We start from the raw sequence: 18,529 nt of genomic DNA, 5'->3' as shown, positions 1-18,529 counted from the left end.
GTTGTTCCTATCTGGCCGCCACTATAACTCACCCTCATTGTTTCTACTTTCTGCAGACGAGTATCACCGCCAGCAGATTCACTGGTCATCGACAAAGGTTTGGATCGGGAAGATAAGCTCAAGTCGAACAGAAATCAATCCTCTAAATGGCCATATAAGCTGAGCGGGATACGTCTTAGTAAGCTTGTAAAATTCGGCTTCGGTATTTGTTACAACAAGACAGTAGATAACCAGGGCAGGTTCCTATACGGGGTTCGGTTCAAAGAACGTACAGTACAGTTATACGATTAGACTCATGCTTCTTCTAGTTTGTCCTTGGGGGGGGGGGATTAGCTCTAATAAAGCGCATGAAATCACAATGACTGACATTCATTTGACCCATCTCATAATCATCGTTGAATACCTCTTTAGTTATCGTGACCATTGGCGCCCGTCCTTGCTTCCCGTTTCGGATTGTACCTTGTGTTGATTGGAGATTGTTATCCTGTATCAGAGTGGTGGTGATGCTCCTCATATCAGAAGAAGACGTATAAATATCCCGTCCTCCATTAATTTGGATTCGCGAATTCAGCACCATATAAACGGTGTTAGCATACAACTTGGGCATGAGCAAGGCAGGTGTCGTGTAGAAAGTCTGATGAGGGAATGCATAAAAGAGGATAAGGTTAAGTAAAGCGAAAACAGCTAAAAGCAGGCGTTGTTATTCTTGCAACGACATCGGATGGTGTGGAGTGAATATTACCTGTCACAGATCCCGTTTCGATAGTGAGACGAATTAGCTTGGTGACAACCATTCGGGTGCGACGGAAGACAGTATCGCTGCACGTAAGCTACGGAACAGTATTAACATCAACTGAAGATAAATGAAAAAGAACAATAGCTCACGTAGTAAGTCATGCAGATAGCGATGACGATATCACATAAGGCAGAGGCACCGCACCAAATCTACGCATGGGTCAGCTTGATCATGAACACGGGACACCCAGTTAGTTACATACCCCGACGGCGATGGACGTCTTCCTGTTGTTGAGTTTAGTGATGTTACCCGCTTGGAAGGAGTAGACGCCTGTGATTATACCTGCCACAGAGCTGGTCAAGGACACCTGAAAATAGGTGAGCTATACTGCCGCTACGAAAGGGCTCGACAACGAACACAGGTGACGAATATCGGGATGATCCGTGACTTTGATAGGATGAAAATTCGATACGCATAGAAGACTTGTGCGACACAAGCAGCTGTAACCACGATAAAGTAACAGGGAACGACCAAAAGATGCTGCACGTACCAGCAGCGCTCATGACGGGAACAGTGAGCCAATTGGAATTCATGCGAGTGAGGGCTTCAATATCACCAAAGCCGTAACCGAACACTGCAAAGGCGTCGTGGGCGACAAGCATTGTCTGAGCAAATTCGGCAACGTATATGCCATAGACGAAATATTTCGTGGACTTCTTGTCCTTCGGAAATGCTAGATAGTACAGATCTAACGAGTGCATTAGAAACGGCTTGTTACTAAGAATCTTGAAGCGACGCACACAGCTGCAAAGAAAGAGTCCCGAAGAGTGCCCAGTGGAAGAAATAGGCTACGATCTGAATTGTTGTGTTAGGGACTGACTTGCCCGAGTGCAACAAAATAAAAACACGAACCATAGGTCCGGTCCTGAAATAAGGTGTCCAGTACACACCACTTCTCGAATCGATGATGATAACTCACAGCTTTGCTATGGGATAACCTGCGGGGACGGGCTGCATGTTGTGTCTGTGGTTGCTTCAGATTAACGGTCTTGACGGGAAAGAATCTGTATATATTTTTCTGATAGCCATCGTGAGAGACTTGAACGAAGCGCACAAATACCAAAGCCAGTCAGCATTGCAATACATAAACCAAGCTGAATGATAGTTCAACGTTAACTACTGATCTCAACCATGTTCATCAGTAAGTAGTCTCAGGCACCGTTCCTGAAGAAACCTCCAAACTAAATTGAAACGGAAGAGAGGCCGGCGCGTTGATATAAATTTGATACTGAAACCACTTCTGCGAAATTAAAGGGTACCCACAGAATAACTGGTGAGAAGAAGGAAGGCCGGGTAGTGGACTTGTGACTTACCATGCCATACAGTTGTGGTGTTCAACTTTCATCTATCTTTCTTCTCCATCCAACAGATGCGAAGCAGTGTCGGGTAATCTCTGTATCCATCTATTTTCAGCGAGCCATTTCTGGGTCATGTCTTCCAATGAACCTCCGCGTTTACAATCGTACTCCATGAGAACGATCCAGGAGTGGTAGAACAGAGCATTCGCTCCTCAGCCCGGGCGGATTAAGCAAGGCAAACGTGGCAAAGCGAAATAGATGCTGGAGACGATGCTTTCAACTCGACTGCAAGTATGCCCACAATTTTATAGTCTGTCCCCCGATACAGTCTACTGCTGTCCACAAGACTCAAGAATCGGATTCATCTCGCATCTCTGGTTGATGAACTCGGCGTTGGCGACCTATCCTATCAATCAACGCAAGATATTTTTTCATAAGGCACCATTGGTAAATATGGAAGTTTAGTTATCAGAGAACGGCGGGATTGCTAGCACTCCTGGTCGAATCGGAGTACTCGATGCAATGAAGACGTTGGCCGAGAGATAGAGCGACTCGCGAGTACGAGTGTTGTATCAAGAGATAATGTCCCAATCTGCCTTAGAGCCCCGATCTGGTAGATCTCCTGACTACTAACACAAATATTTAGATGAGAATGGTAGAGGGATAGGATACTCACCGAACCAGGTTCTCCTCATTCTGCTCCTTGACCTTGACACACAAGCATTTGCAGGTCGGAATCTGTGTTATCTCTTGTAAATTAAGTCGGGTTTGTTATTTCTGTAAGCCCGCACGACCCCGCACTTGACTGGTGTGCGTTCAACGTGACGATGAGTTCATGCCGCCTTTGTTGCGAAAGGCGACACAGTACAGCCCTTTGTATCCAAAGTAATCATTGAATATTGAGCACTGAATAATCTTGAAACGAAACTACACTCACTAGGTCATCCAATTTTGTCGTTTAGCAAGACATGCAGTACCGAGCTCGCAGTTGCGTCAATGCGCGATGAACCCAGTCCAATGCCTTGAGGATAATACCATGGCAGTAATTCTTAACGAGGGGGCCTTGGTCAACAATGCCTTTGATAAGAAGTCATTCTGAATATCAATTCATATACATGATATTAAGGTCGTAACATTTGGCATGGGTGTTTATTGCGTCAAAGAAATCAAGGTGGGTTCCCGTCTGGCACGGTGTAGTCTCGAAGAAATACTCTAACAGTTATGCGGGGAAGCTCATACCGCTGTCCTGTGATTTCTCCTTAGGGAAAATCAGCTTGGATAAAACACATGAATCACCGTGACTGACACTTCATTTCGCGATCATCGTTGAATACTTCTTTAGATATCACGACCATTGACGCCTCTCTTTGCACCTAGTCCGCAGACCGTGCGCCTTCTGCTGATTGGGAAGTGATATCCCTCATCATAGTGGTCGCGAAGCTCATATCAGTCGAAGACGTATAAGTACCCCGTCCATCCATAATTCGCATTCGCGAATTCAGCACCATGTAAACGGTATTAGCGTACAGCTTGGGCATGAGCATGCCGGGTGTAGTGTAGAAAGTCTGATGAGGGAACGCAAAAAGGAGGGTGACAGTGGCCAGAGCGACAATGGCTGAACATATGTGGCGTCAATTTAGCGACGATGGCACATGGTGGAGTAAGTACCTGTCACAGATCCTGTTTCAATAATGAGACGAATTAGCTTTGTGACCAGAATTTGGGTTTGACGTAAACGGGTACTGCTACGCATGAGCTACGAAATAGTATCAACATCAACGAAGACAACTGAAAGAGAGAAAGAGCGCACATAGTAAGTCATGCAGATAGCGATGACAATATCACACAAAGCAGAGGCGCCGCACCAAATCTAAACACGGGTCAACATGACGAACATGAGACGCCCAGCCAGTTATTTACCCCCACCGCGATTAAAACTTTTCTCTTACTGAGTTCAATAATATTACCTGCTTGGAAGGAGTAGACGCCTGTGATTATAGCTGCCACAAAGCTGGTCAAGGACACCTGTAAATAGATGGGCTAAACTATCACAGAGAAAGAGCACGACAACGAACACAAGTGATGAACATAGGGACGATTCGTGACTTGGACAATATGAAGATTCGGTATGCATAGAAAACTTGCCCGACATAAGCAACTGTATTTATTATAAAATTTGGAAAACGGATAGACGATGATGCACGAACCGGCAGCGCCCATGACAGGGACAGTGAGCCAATCAGAATGCATGTCAGTGAGGACTATGACATCCCCAAAGCCGTAACCGAACACTGCAAATGCGTCGTGGGTAATGAGCATCGTCTGCACGAATTCGACGATGTAGATGCCATAGACGAGATATTTTGTGAATTTTCTGTCTTTCGGAAATGCTAGGTAGTACAGATCTAGCAAAAATGCATTAAAAACGGTAACCGGAGAACAATTCGGAACGACGCACAGAGCTGCACAGAAAGGGTACCAAAGAGCCCCCAATGTAAGAGATAGGCAACGATCTAAATTACCGTGTTAGGGACTGAATAGACTAAACACACAATTTGACAAACCAGAGGTCCGGAACTTGAACGAGATAATTCAGTATATGCCACTGCTCGATTCCACGATGATAACTCACAGTTTTACTACGGGGTAACCTACGGGGACGGGCTGCATGTTGTGTCTGGGGTTGTTTTACTGGTCCTGAAGGGAAAGAACTTGTGCATATACTAAACAGTCATGTGAGAGACTTGAAGGAGGCGCTCGAATACCCAAGGCGGGGCAGCATCAGCATGACAGAAATGCAGTCCAATTGCTCTAATTTCAACCATCAGCGGTTAGCGCATTGATCTATCAAATGGATTATTATGATTCCGTTCCACCGATACAGAAGAATTCTTGGAGTCAAGTGAAAGGGGACGAGATACCGGCACGTCCATATCAATCAGAACTTATGCACTGCATCAATGGTACTATGGGTGACAGTGTATCTCTCTTTGCACTGAACCATACCATTTCTGTGCATGTCTTCCTCTGTGCCTCCCCCTCGATAATCGTACTCCGCTGAGAGCGGTCAAGGGCATATGGAACCAGAAAACGTTCGCTCACGCATTATGACCAAAGCTCATCGATGGATCAAGGAAGGCAAGCGCCGGAAGGAGTGTACCGAAATAGAAACCTAGGGCCGCTACGGGCGAATGCCCAGCGCCGAAGAACGGCTGAGCTGGGATGAATGAAGACATTATAGCTGTCAAAACATTCTTGGCACTCAGGTACGTCGCGAAGACATGCAACGGTGATCGTGCTGAAGACAAAAAAAACCATCGAGCCAAGGTCGGCTGTCAGTCCCGGCACGAGCATGAGACGGCGCTGAAACAGAGGTTGGCCAATCGGAATTGTGACCAAAGGCAGATGCGGTGGTGTTCAGGGTCGCCGCGCGCCCGTTGTAGTGATTGCACACCCGCAAGAAGAGAAGAGAAGGAAAAAGAGATGGGTGTGACGCGACTGTGGATACGTTCAATTTGCTGTAGCCATGGATTTCCTCCTCAACGAACGCTCTCGAGAGCTTTATCATGCAACCGAGTTCAACTTTGACGTCCTGAAGTATCGCACAATCATGTAGGACGCCTTTCAGGATGCACAGCCTGATACCACTTCAAAGTCTGTTACTCTACTCCATGTCATACGTCGAATCACCCAGAGAAATCAGAGGAATGAGCGGAGTGACTGGAACAAGAGGGAAGGAGGGTGCCTGAGGACCTGTACCCTTACCGCGTCTTAGTCGTTAGTGTACTTGTGGCGGTTAATGAAACGCAGAATCAGAAAAAAAAAAAGCCTGATACCCCGTTTTTAGACCTGTAACTGATCGTCTTGAATGGGAGGCATGCCATCTTGATCGCGAGCTTGCCTCCTATTCAAGATGATCGGTCTACCACGTTTTCGCCGCATCTGTGGAATCGTCTCTCGCATATTGTCAACCACGGCCATTCGCTACTCTCAAAGCGAGAGAGCTTGGAAATTTTGTTCTTGAATTGGTATGAGGCGGAGTGCGCGAAAGGGTATTCCGATGCTAGCTCCCTTGCAGCTATACATACAAGGCCGATCGTCTTTATTCATGTACATCCTGAAAGCTAAGCAATAATCGTGTAGAATGTCGATAAGACATGCCTAGAATCTGAAGTCTTCCAGATGATGCGTCTGTAACTTCGTCCAGCATGTAGTGATATAGTTCGTGTCCTAGGAGGGCACCTCAACATCGTTTGGACTACACGTAAATGGGGGAATAAATCTGAACATAGCTCCGTTCATCACAGTTGCGACTCCGCTGCAAAGTTGCTGCTCATGAATCCAAAACGCGGCCTGGACCTGTTGAAGGGTATTTCTCTCTAGATCGGCTGCAAAATGCTCGACTTTGATGCGTTGAAGACGTTGGTCAAGAGATAGAAAGCGAGTACGAGTGTCGTATCAAAAGATAGCGTCCCAGTCTGCCTTAAAGCCTTGATCTACTAGCTTGCTGTAGAGGTGGAGGTTCGTAGATCTCCTGGCCACTGACGCACATATTTAGATGAGAATGGTAGAGGGATAAGGTACTCACCGAACCAAGTTCTCCTCATTCTGCCCCTTGACCTTGATACACAAGTATTTGCAAGCCGAGATCTGTGTTATCTCGTAGATTAACTCGGGTTTTCTGCAAGCCTGCATGACCCCGCCCCTTGGCTGGTATGCGTGACGATGAATTCATACTGCCTCTGCTGCGAAGGGCGGCACAGTACAGCCCTTTGTAACCAAGGCAACCATTGAATATTGAGCACTGAATAATCTTGAAACCAAATCACACTCACCAGGTCATCCAATTTTGTCGTATATACACGCGAGAAAGAAATTACTTGAGCAAGACATGCAGCACCGAGCTCGCAGTTGCATCAATGCGCGATGGCCCAGTCTAATGCCTTGAGGATAATACCGTGGCAGTAATTCTTGACGAGAGAGCCTTAGTCAACAAAGCCTTTCATGATGATGATGGTAGGAAGACAAGAGCACGGTGATCCACGACAGCGACTGCGGACGGCTAACGACCTCTTTCCCTTCGACCACCACCACTGGTCAAGATAATGTCCCGCCTAGCTCGATATACTATCCTTATCCTTGCGGTCATTGTATGCGCCTTCGATGTCTTCTGTAAGCTTGTCGCTGATATTTCCAAGGTAGGCGTGCACTACACCCTCTCTTACATCCACGGCGAGTACGGCCGAGCTACTGCTTTCTCCAATATTGCCTCAAAATTCCGAGGCGGTGACGACCAGCTGCCCTATGATGACGAGTCGACGCCCGACTCCTACACTCCACAGCCAAATCCAAACCCGGAATCGCAGCCGTCAGGACCACGGCTGGCCAACGCGACATTCGTAATGCTTGCAAGGAACTCTGACCTTGACGGTGCCATGCGGGCTGTTCGCGCCGTTGAAGACCGGTTCAACACGCGCCATGGGTATCCGTATGTCTTTTTGAACGACGTCGAGTTTTCGAGCGAGTTCAAGAGGTAAGCCCAGCTTGTCTGGTTTGCTTCTCATCTAACTGGTTTGGCCAGACGGATGTCTGTACTGACGGGATTCAATGCAGTTTTTGGTGTCATACCGAGTGAACATTGGAACCAGCCCGATTGGATAGACGAGGATAAGGCAACGGAGGCTCGGAAATCTATGGTAGCAGCGAACGTGAAATATGGAGGTACGCACACGGTTATCTATTTAGGGTCATTAGCTCACTGGAGTCGCAGATAGCGTTCCGTATGCTCATTTCATTTCTCACAAATTTCTGACCTGATAAGTCCATAGCTATCGAAACATGTGTCGCTTCAATTCTGGAGTGCGTGTCCTTCATCCTTCATCCTGATGTCCGGTCTAATCTACGGATCTAGTTCTTCTTCAAACATCCTCTGCTACAAAAGTACCGATGGTACTGGCGTATTGAGTGTGTATTCCGTTCATATTAAAATTCTCGTCTTACATACCTAGGCCGAATGTGCAATTCCACTGCAATATTTTGAATGATCCTTTCTTATTCCTTGAGGAGAACAACAAAGTATACGGCTTTACTATTACCGTATACGAGATCGCTGCGTCCATACGGTCATTATGGGGGCATGTCACAGGTCCGTTGCTCTTCCTGTGGGTCTCTGTTTCCTTAACTGTGTTATCTATTGCAGACTTCATCGCCCAACACCCTGAACATATTGCAGAAGACAACTCTATGGGCTTCCTTTCAGGAAATCGCGGCAAAACATACAACACCTGTCATTGTCAGTCTGGTCGTTACCCCTCACGTACCGTTTACTAAACCATACAAGTTTGGAGTAATTTCGAGATAGCCGACATGGATTTTTGGCGCGGATCTGCTTATACTGACTTTTTCGAGTACCTGGATAAGACAGGCGGGTTCTATTACGAAGTTTGTCCTTTCTCCCTTCCCGATTGTCTGAAATCTTAAGACCCGTGTTCACAGCGCTGGGGCGACGCGCCTGTCCACAGCATTGCGGCCGCACTCTTCCTCCGAAAGGACCAGATACATTTCTTCGAAGAGATCGGATACCAGCATGATGACTGGAGCCATTGTCCGATTCCAGAGGATCTATGGATCAAGGGTCGGTGCTCGTGCGACCAGAGACATAGCTTTGGTATGTTGATGTTTCCGTTGGTTGCAATTGCAGGTTTGACATTCTCTGCAGACTATGATGGGAGTTCGTGTAAAAAACGGTGGGATCGATTTATGAATGGCTCGTGACGAAATGTATGACTATAACTTATTCAATTGTTATTTTTATTCTGTCTTTTCATCAGTTTGCTTGTGTTAACAGTGACATCAACAACGTTGAGGTCTTTCGTCCGACACACTCTTTTTACGACCCATAGCACGTTTTCCCGTTGTCTTCGTGAGCCGGTAATCTGAAGTGTTGTAATGTTGCTACGGAGGCTGCTCATTAGAATACCTAGTCCGGGCCGACGTCCTGAATTCTCTCACGAAATTTGACGAAGGACAGCTTCTTTCATATCGCGACTTTCAAGCTTGGCGCTAGAAGCATCAATGATCCTCAAATCTGCATCGCCTTCTCCCGACACGTCCTCTCAACCTCTCCTTTTGCGGTTCTGTAATATCAATCCCATCAGCCTCCATGGTAGCATGACTATTTTTTTTTGCGGATCCGCAGAAGAATATTTGCCGCAGTTGCTCTAAATCTTTCCGCGATATTGACTTTGCCGTATACACGGAGGAAGTGATTCAGCGACATTTAGACGACTTTCTTCCAACCCTTGGATGGGGGCCGCTTGAAATCATCTCTGGAGTATAAAATGGCCTTTGTTAGCTTCATCTCTTTCCCATCCTCACTCTCACTGGATCTCAGTACCATCTAACATCTCACTAAATTTCACACTCGCTCATCTCACAAGCAATGATTGCTTCGCGTCCTTGCATCCATTCTCTTTTTCGGCGCAGCTCTCGCCTCCTCGTTCGTTGCGGCTGCGCCTCCTCCTGCCAAACGCCAACTTTCCTCCGTCTCCGACGTCCTTACAACGCTCCAGTCTGAATTAAGCACCATCTTACCTCAGATCGGTCGGTCATGTCTTTTCTACTCATTCTGATTTGTGTATCCACCGTCCGAAATTTAGATACCCTCGTCTCCTCTGTCACCGCCAGCGACATCACGGTCACCCCTCTGATTGACAATGTTCGTCTCTGCTCTCGACAATGCTACGGGCCTCCCTTCCCGGCTTGGCACTGGGCGGGACCCAGGCATGAGATCTCTAGCACTGTCACCGACACCGTCACTGTAAGCTTCCACACCACTCACATATTAATTATTCTGAAGGAATCATTCTAGGAAATCGCCGAGACTCTTGACGGCCTTCTCAACGTCGCTGACGATATCCCTTCTCTCGACGGACTCCTCTCTAGCGTCGACACTTCGTTGAGTGGGGTTGTCAGTGGAACGGCGACTCAATCCTCTGGCACACTCAGTCTCGTCACTGGCCTGTACGTTCGCCTATTGAACTGATTCTTTTGCGAGACTAACGGAGATGTTTTTCAGCCTTGGTGTTGGTTCTCTTTTGGATTCTCTCGGTTTGACTAATACCTTATCTTCTTGGGCTTATAGGCTGTTTAATTACATGTATGGATACCCTCTCTTTAACCTTCGAACACTGGTAGTTCGACTAGGTTATTGAGCATCGTTTCTGATTAGTGTTACTTTGTCTTGATCTGTCGAATGTGAAGATTATTGCATCGGAACACGGGGAGGGTAGAGTAAGCAAAAGCGCAAGTCTGAAATGAATTCGCATGAATACAAGAACAGTGCACATTCTCGCTCAATTTCGAGTAAAGTATTCCTATGGTACAGGTGAGAAAAACTTGGTGGCCATGTAGAGGCAGGGACGGAAAATATCCCGGTGAGGAATGACCGACTGAGCTCCACAGTTCCGTCACAAAAATACCAATCGCTCCTTGCTCTAAGTTTATAACTGACCCATGCCAAGGAGGGCATGTTTGAGGGCGGTATGACGCTCTACCATTCATGTAGTGGGATACATACGGAGGAAGATCGTGAGACCGTCTCAGAGAATAAGGTGCATTCATAAAACATTCGTCGACATAAACAACGCATAAGATGTCGGATATTGCACCGCGACCCGACGATGGAGTTCAATGTGTTGCGTCGAGGATTGACGTCAGGCGGCTAGGTCAAAGTAATGAGACACAGATGTACATGTATCGACAGCACGGAGGTACCTGCAGTGCTAAAATCAAAGAGAAAAGAGTTCGATATTCGATACGTAGTTCTGGGAATGACCCATCGCAGATATAACCGAAAAGTCCATAATGATATATAATGCATCTTGTACATGCATGCGTCAGTCCCGAATATAGTCGAGAGCTGGTCAAAGAAGCGATGTCAAATCTGGTGCGGTCAGTACCGTCGCTCTCCAGCCTTCATGAAGTAAACCGTCGACCTGGAGGAGGACGACGCCATATCCCTTCCCATTCCTGCAAAGCCTGAACAAATCCAGGATTTGGCTTTATACACGCGCGTTCGTGTCTCACCAGCGAATATGCACTATCATAGGACATACCCCGATTGCGAATTAGGAACGCAATGACAATGGATGCGCTCCGAGATATACCCTGGAATTACATATTTGAAAACCGGCGAACTAACGATGTACTCTTCGGACGTACCTGCTGGCAGTGAACGAGAACGTTCTTCCCACCTCGGAGGGCCCTATCTATATAGTTGCACGCGTCCTCGAGGTGGGGCCTGAGGTCTGAGGATGCCTGGTCTAGGATATCAATGCGATAGCAGCTGAACCCATCCTTCTCGGAGATTGGGAACCAGGGTACGTCTAGAACTTGAACGAGATGGGTGATGTGGTGGTCTCGAAGGAGGTCTTTCTCGCACACGGCGGCTAAAGAACCCAGGTATAGCGAACCGGTGATCTTGGAAGGATCATTAGGTAGCGGGGTGGGGGCAAGAATCCTGTGCATTGGAGTGCACATGGCCTGCTGGATTTCGAACGGGATGCTGTCGAAGCGGATCATCTCTGCACCCAAATCGCGAGAGCCTGTTAAACGATGGTATTGTAAGCTTCACTGGAACAAGAGCAGCACGGAACGTACGGGAAAGTGAACAATCGGTATTAGTTCTGGTGAAACTATTCAAAGTTGTAGAGAAGAGAACAAGAGACGTATTGAGACATCAAAAAGCAGAGGAATGGGGGATGCAGAATGGATGCAGTATAAATACCGTAACGGAGTGGCCAAGTGACGTCACGGATATGTTCCATTGTCGCTCGATCACTCGAGTCGCGAAACTGCACAGCTTGTCACTGACATGCCTGTGCAAGTCAGACAACGGCCTATGCAACCTGCACCGGGAGTCGGATTTTGAGGCAGTAATCCACTATTGAGCGAGACACTGCAGTTGGCAATGAAATGCTCGACCGATGAAACAGAAGTCAGAACGACTCGTACCAAAGAAAAGCAGCCAGATAGTCGTTTCAACGAGCACAAATTCTAGAGCATCTGAAAGCAGGAATAGATAGTATTTTTCCGAGCCACTCTTAATCCCCCGCGACAAACAGTTTTCAGCGAAGGCGCATGTGGTGCACGTACGAGGTAGCCAGGCCTGGCAATAAAAGATAACCTACAGTCATTGACGGAAAGGACCCTCAATACAGAACTTGTCAAGAAACTTTTCGACGGGCGGAAATTAAACGACAAGCATCGGGCGCTTCCGGCACTGAGCCTAGACAGGTCTAGACTCCGAGACTCTAGAACCTGACGACGTCAAGGAGAGTCAAGATGAGCAAATGAATGAGCGAATGAATCAACGGACCGTCGGGGCATAGAGGGTGAAAATTGCAACACACAAGGCAAAACCCACACTAAGGTATGACAGTCAAACAATCGACTAGTAATACTCGCAGGTGAAAGGGAAACAATTGGATAAAAATTTCTCTGGCTTATAACTCCGACAAAATGCGTAGGCTTTCAAAATCATCCGGCTGTTAAAAGACCCTCAAGAATCCCTCATCTGGCACTGTTTCGACTCGGCTTGAAGCCGAACTGGTTCCTGTCCCTGCCGCCGAGCAACTTCGGCAAAGTCAATACTTCGGCACTGCTTGAATACTAGTGGTGCCGTGATTCGGCATATTTTGTCGTGATGCCGAAGTTGATTCCGGGTCGGCACCACTACTTATCCTAAACACCTACCATAGAGGTACTTACTCCTGGCTTCTTCACAGAGCGATTCTCGATACTAATCCACAACTTATTTTTACAATTTATAGCAGCTCAGATGTATATCTGAGTCCCTCTAGGCTCCGACAAAGTTTGGTCGTTTCATACACAGAAATTAGGGTAAAAGTTTGGATCATGTTATCCAACGATAATTGAACCATTTCCCCCAGTTTGTAGCATTGTCAACCGACGATTATTGTGTTACTGGTCTGGAATTGCCTACCAGCATTGAGGCTAAACAGACTTTGCAGGCGCTTACCCAGTTCGCGACAGCAATAGAACTTGGAAGAAAGAATTTGCACTAGAACTACAAGGTATCTAAACCTACAATACATATGCATTTTGTACAACAAGGAATTAGAAATCTTCACAGACCGTACACTCAAAGCTTCAACGAAACAGGCCCGTTCGACGACCGCACCGACGCCGTCCCCCGTCCCCTGTTTCGCTCATCCCAATACACTTCTCCAACAGTCTCCCCCCTTCTCACCGTGTTCTGCCTCACAGTCCTGCGTCTACCTCTCCCCGCCGGATCCGACATCTCCTCCACGAGCAACGACGGCTGCATATGCGACGTCGAGAGCGAATACGCGCCTTCATACGTCGGGGGCAGCCATACCTCAGCAAAAGCATTCGAGGTGCGCGCATCCAATTTTACTTTTGAGTCTACTGGAGACTGGAGGACCTTGATCTCAAGAGGTCCGTTGGAAGTGTGCGCAGAGACGTCACTGGATGGGCTGAATAGCTTGATACCAGCTTCGATGATACTACAGATGTGGTGTAATGAGTTCTAGTGCAAAGAAAAATTATATGCGACTTTACTTGTTGCTCGTGGTAAGCTCCAAGGTCGACTTTGTTGTGTCCATATCCCCCAAGTCTACATCGACGCGTATGGGTGCATTCGATGTCTTCAGGACGAGACTACCGGAAGCGACAAAGATTCCTTTAATGGGGCTGTTGGTCGTGCGCACATCAGCGCCTATAGCATCGAGGGACTAATGATGGGATAAGCGGAAGGGGCAGACACAGCCAAGAGTCGCGCTCACATTGATCTGAATTGGAGCATTGGATGTCACGATTTTGCCATAATCAAACTGCAATGACTGAGGCGCCATCAGATTGTGCTCCGATACAGCATGATATCACGCTTACCTCTGCCTGGATCGGCCCATTGGATCCCCTCAAGGATATCTGGCTAAAATGAACTCGATTCTCGAGATCTTGGAATAGTTGAGCGAAATTCTGGACGTCGGTTTCAAAGTTCTTGATATTGCATGCAGAGGTGCTCGATGGCTCCGGGATAGTAACGGTGATGTCAAAGTACGGACGATCTTGATAAGAGGGATTATTGAACCACCTCGGAGTCTAGGGCTGGGCTCAGCACGAAAAGCAGGAAGAAAGAAAGGTAACACATACGAATACGCCCACGCCATTTTCTCCCTCCTGGCGCGCCAAGAGACAGACCCTGGCATAGTCCAAAACCCTCCTCTTGTAGTACTGGATCGCAACATCCACCCTTACAACGTCTGTAAGCGCCGGAGAGGTCACGACCTTAACGACACCAGAGGACAACGAGCCCTGGGAAAGCAAAAAGAGCGTCTCCGATTTCAAAGGCAGGTCGAAAGATGTGTGCGCAGAATATTGTTGACCAGGGAAACCTCCTCCCGATCCCGCCGACGTCCAATCTTCTCCTCGAATACACTCACGAACGGTGTAGCCATTGGGAATGGGAAAGTCAGAATCAGGAACGTCCTGCAGATACTATTGATCAGAGTCTGATCAGAGTCTTGGCGCAAGCATATGGAAATGGCGCTTACCCCTCCCCCGCGGTAAGAACCGCCTGCGTTCATGATGCTCGACATAAACATCGCAGCTAGAAACCAGATCAAGATGGCCACGCAGAAAGCCTTTAAGAAGCGTTTCGTCGGCGACCTTCGGCAGGGAGGTTCTAGTGGCAACGGGTTATACATAGGTCCCGGGGGTACTGGAGAGACGCGTCTCGGAACATTCAAGCTAGCCGATCCATAAGCTGGTGGGGGCGTCGAGTATTGCAGTGGTAGGTTTGTAGGTGCCGTCTTTGCAGGAGATTCTGGGGTATCATCTGCGATTATCATGGTCGAAGGGCAGGAAGATCTCTGTCAGAGCGGGCAGAATGGCTTACCGAGGTATTTATACTGGGCCTTGTCCCTGATCTATCATGTGGTGAACCTTTATTATTCAGTCGACTCCGGATATCCACATGGCATTGCTGCGCGGCGCTACGCCCAACTGCGGGTCGACCTATCTTCTCAGCCAAGTTTTCGATATCAAGTTGCTGATAATGACGGAAGTATGTTGCTCTTAAGATATTCGTTTAGCATCGGGGTGGACTGGGAGTTGGTTCACACTCACAGCTGCCGTTATCTTTTGCAGGATGGCCAACAATAATCCCTGGATAACGATGGTGGACACAACTATAAGGCAGCAGTGGTGGTGAGTCATTCGGTCGCGCGATTTCGATACTTTGGCCATGATAGCGGGATTATTGAGTCATCGACCCTTTTTCCAAGGTACCGAGATACTTATCACTGGCCCTCGAGGTTGATATATCTTCATCGACAGTATTCTGAACGTGCCCGAGGCGAATGAGCGACCACGACCAGTTTCATGGGCGTGACATATCGAGTTTCTCGTCGCCGTGGGACCAGACGAACAGAACAAAAAAGCGTATTCTCGATGAAGATTGCAACGTTGAGCATGGGCGCTGTCAACAGCGAAGCCGTCTCGGTGATGGTGGTGGTTGAAGGAAGAAAACTTACGGTTCCACTGGAAATTCTTGGAATCTTGACTGACTTCGTTCGATCCTCAAAGGGCGCCAAAAAAAATTCTTGCATCTCTCAGAAATTATCCATTGCGATGACTTCGAGGAGAAAGATAGGCAGCCTGTATATACATTTTCTCCCTCCTACCGTCTGGTCGTATTAAGATTAGCTTGCCTTTGTAAGTTTCCTTGAAGGTATATATGCGGCAGTAAGCACAAATAAAACTGGAGACACGTCGTAATTTCCGTCCTTTGATATCGTATTCGATGATAAGCATGGTAACGATGAGAAAGCAGAGCAAGAATGAGAAAAGCATGTAGAAACTTGTGGATGGTTAGCTATAATGAGCAACTAAACAGAGATTATGCTAACGTAAAAAGTTAATCTTTCTAAGGGCAAAGCGAAGGAACTGACCTGAAGGAAGTTCATCCGTCCCTCGAATTATCGGTATTGTCATCTTCGTCCTCCTCGTCCTCCTCATCATCTTCGCCTCCGTGCTCGTCCTCGGGCCCAAAGACCGGTTGTAGTTTCACGTTCAGCTCAAGTCCTTCTGTGCGCAACGGAGTAAGAACAGCCAAGCAGATAGCCCGCTCCTTTTCAACGAGCCGGACGTTTACGTCCTTCCGTAGCGTGACAGACTTTAACTTGACGACCTGCGAAAACTGGGACGTGCTCTTCCATCGAGATTCGACCATAGAAGCGTACATGGCCATGGAAAAAGTGAAGTATCCACGGAGGTACAGAGAGCGAAGTCGCGGAAGTAAATGTTTATCAGCATTTTCACTGGTACACGAGCGCGGCTAACAGTTCGTCCGTGATCGCTTCGGGCCCTACGTCGACGAGCTCCACCTCTTCCAGCGTTGGCGTTTGATCAAATATGTAGAGTAGTTGGTCGGAAGGCACTGCGCCCTGAGAGAAAGCAAGCGTTGTGAGCCTGCACCAAGAACGTCCAATGAGCCTGGTTATAGAACCGAATGGAATTTCACTCTCGTAGGCCTTGTCTGAGCACGCGACTCGTAAGGACGAGAGAGAAGGCAGATGCAGGTGATCAATGACTTGACGTATCGCTTCTGGATCAGCGAGGTGACCGGAAGCTATCTCCAGTGATTGAAGCTTCTGACAAGCAATCGGCTCTTCTATATGGTCCAATCCATCTCCGTATGTCCGTAATCCGGATCTCCAAAAGCAACTTGTGAGGTTTTCCATATCCTCTAGAAGCTGAAGAAAAAAATCGGGGGTCGTGTGGCCGGATGGCTCCGTGGGATCGTAATCACATTCGTAACGAATGATGCTTCTCCATGAAAGAACGAATGAGAACGAGAGGTCGGCATTGATGGTTGTGACAGTATGTAGCTCCCGAGCTAAATCGAATACCTCGAGTTCTTCGCAATCTTCATATTCTTCATCCACGGGCGCGATGAAAAGTGTTTTCAATTGGCTAAAAGAAGTACGCAGAGGAGACAATGAAGCAAATGTGCATGTCACGAGATGAAGATAGAGATGATGGATGCGGTGAGCAAACGAAAACAGAGATCCGAGCAAGCTTGGAGGTAATTCGTCAAAAGACGAACAGCCATCCTCATAAATGGCAACTGATAGTGGACGAGACCCGGAGCGGGACAGGTGGAGACTGATGAAGCGTAGGTACCCATAATCGCCTTCTTCAAAGAGTTCCTCACTGAGAGCGATATTGATGAAAGTCCAGAGCTCTGGGAACGAGAGTGCAACCTCTCGCCAGCGTCTTGAGACGGAGACAATAGACCAGGGTGAATCGGTGTCAGATGGACGCTCGAGACCAAAGCGCTTCCAGGTGCCAGGCGCATTGACACACTCCCTGGGAAACTCGATCGTCTCGTGAAAGATATGCAGCAAGACGTCTGCTGGAAGGCGTCGTACAGGGCTAAGCAAAGTCTTCCTATCTCGAATACGTTCGTTGAAGACCAGGCGATTTTGACAAAGCGTAGAGGTCCGCTTCTCTAAATGGTCCACACCTTTGAGCAGTTCCTTCCTCAGTGCACGCATTTCCTCGATTTCTTTGCTGATGGCGGCGGCGGATTCTTCCCAGTCGAATATCATAGATTCTAGGGTCTCTGCTTCGCCAGGAAGAGGAGGATCGTTCGAGCGTTCGAGATGGGAGAAATCAGGTATGGAATCAGGTGCACTTCCGTCCTCGGATACGTGGGTGGGAATGTGATGGTTGGGACACGCGCAGCCTGAGCAAGACGACCATGTATACCGTTGCATAGGTCCTTCTAGAGGCATATCTGAACAAATATGAGTAATTCTCAAGTATTTCATTTCCTGGAGTGATACCTATGGCTGCTATTGCTTAACAGCCCTTGAGATACCAAGGTAGAACACTGGCCTTGCAATAGGCGGATGAGGGTAGAAATCGAGAAAATGGCAGGTCACGCGTGCTACCCTTCGCGACTCGCGTCATATTTTCCCACGATTACCCGTCCACGATCAACGAGCAGTTACTCCACTACTTCTGTGAGTTTTTCCGGGGGAAAGTTGCACGCGCCATTTCTCAATTTGGCAGGTTTGTGGATCACATAGAGCGGCCGTACTACTGAAGGTATGCTATGTCGGTGAACTGTTTGGCCGTTTCAAAATAGCGCTAACAAGTCGTGCTTCCAGAGCGCCCTTTCATCTTGAGATTTGATACTAATCACATGTCACTTGGCAAAGACTGTACCGCACTGAATAAATTACCGGAGAAACGAATAACTGTATATAACCTGGCGTCTCAATTGTTGGCACTGCGTGAAACGCCCTAGGGCTCTCATGAATGACTTGGAGAATCTCAACAAGTGCTTCGTAAATGTAGGTTCCTTGTTTTTCTATGTTGG

The 18,529-nt window shown here is 47.7% G+C and overlaps 6 protein-coding genes across 6 annotated transcripts; 1 reads left to right on the top strand and 5 right to left on the bottom strand.

Annotated features, from left to right (window-relative positions):
- Window positions 1-28: 28 nt before the first annotated feature.
- Window positions 29-1,901, bottom strand: EV420DRAFT_315030 (uncharacterized protein). The gene is made up of 11 exons (XM_060481677.1): window positions 1,851-1,901; window positions 1,716-1,800; window positions 1,649-1,661; window positions 1,537-1,591; window positions 1,287-1,484; window positions 1,154-1,236; window positions 999-1,103; window positions 886-945; window positions 743-830; window positions 368-684; window positions 29-314 (listed from the first exon to the last, which is right to left on the bottom strand). The coding sequence occupies exons 2-11, from the start codon at window positions 1,751-1,753 to the stop codon at window positions 294-296; spliced, it is 978 nt and encodes a 325-aa protein (XP_060331542.1). The 5' UTR covers window positions 1,754-1,800; window positions 1,851-1,901; the 3' UTR covers window positions 29-293.
- Window positions 1,902-3,170: 1,269 nt separating this feature from the next.
- EV420DRAFT_314798 (uncharacterized protein) lies at window positions 3,171-4,911 on the bottom strand. Its single transcript, XM_060481676.1, has 10 exons — window positions 4,727-4,911; window positions 4,659-4,671; window positions 4,553-4,607; window positions 4,302-4,499; window positions 4,170-4,252; window positions 4,015-4,119; window positions 3,905-3,964; window positions 3,763-3,850; window positions 3,401-3,709; window positions 3,171-3,352 (listed from the first exon to the last, which is right to left on the bottom strand). The coding sequence occupies exons 1-9, from the start codon at window positions 4,762-4,764 to the stop codon at window positions 3,468-3,470; spliced, it is 882 nt and encodes a 293-aa protein (XP_060331541.1). The 5' UTR covers window positions 4,765-4,911; the 3' UTR covers window positions 3,171-3,352; window positions 3,401-3,467.
- Window positions 4,912-7,199: 2,288 nt separating this feature from the next.
- EV420DRAFT_1269215 (glycosyltransferase family 15 protein) lies at window positions 7,200-8,868 on the top strand (the record flags this gene model as incomplete). The annotated part of the gene is made up of 9 exons (XM_060467487.1): window positions 7,200-7,627; window positions 7,676-7,815; window positions 7,916-7,953; window positions 8,006-8,058; window positions 8,103-8,239; window positions 8,294-8,386; window positions 8,435-8,535; window positions 8,590-8,761; window positions 8,813-8,868. 9 exons carry the CDS (start codon window positions 7,200-7,202, stop codon window positions 8,866-8,868), a joined length of 1,218 nt encoding a protein of 405 aa, XP_060331540.1.
- A 2,202-nt stretch (window positions 8,869-11,070) lies between these two features.
- EV420DRAFT_1269366 (protein-tyrosine phosphatase-like protein) lies at window positions 11,071-11,676 on the bottom strand (the record flags this gene model as incomplete). Its single annotated transcript, XM_060467499.1, has 2 exons — window positions 11,071-11,262; window positions 11,317-11,676. 2 exons carry the CDS (start codon window positions 11,674-11,676, stop codon window positions 11,071-11,073), a joined length of 552 nt encoding a protein of 183 aa, XP_060331539.1.
- A 1,582-nt stretch (window positions 11,677-13,258) lies between these two features.
- Window positions 13,259-14,990, bottom strand: EV420DRAFT_1642284 (uncharacterized protein; the record flags this gene model as incomplete). Its single annotated transcript, XM_060477335.1, has 6 exons — window positions 13,259-13,643; window positions 13,699-13,871; window positions 13,923-13,979; window positions 14,029-14,241; window positions 14,293-14,637; window positions 14,694-14,990. The coding sequence occupies 6 exons, from the start codon at window positions 14,988-14,990 to the stop codon at window positions 13,259-13,261; spliced, it is 1,470 nt and encodes a 489-aa protein (XP_060331538.1).
- A 1,112-nt stretch (window positions 14,991-16,102) lies between these two features.
- EV420DRAFT_1479306 (uncharacterized protein) lies at window positions 16,103-17,939 on the bottom strand (the record flags this gene model as incomplete). Its single annotated transcript, XM_060469558.1, has 2 exons — window positions 16,103-16,460; window positions 16,483-17,939. 2 exons carry the CDS (start codon window positions 17,937-17,939, stop codon window positions 16,103-16,105), a joined length of 1,815 nt encoding a protein of 604 aa, XP_060331537.1.
- Window positions 17,940-18,529: the final 590 nt, after the last annotated feature.

This window comes from Desarmillaria tabescens (genome assembly GCF_030435595.1).
Source record: "Desarmillaria tabescens strain CCBAS 213 chromosome Unknown EV420scaffold_15, whole genome shotgun sequence".
Taxonomy (NCBI): domain Eukaryota; kingdom Fungi; phylum Basidiomycota; class Agaricomycetes; order Agaricales; family Physalacriaceae; genus Desarmillaria; species Desarmillaria tabescens.
The sequence above is the reverse complement of the archived record's forward strand: the minus strand, read 5'-3'. Positions and strand labels throughout refer to the sequence as shown.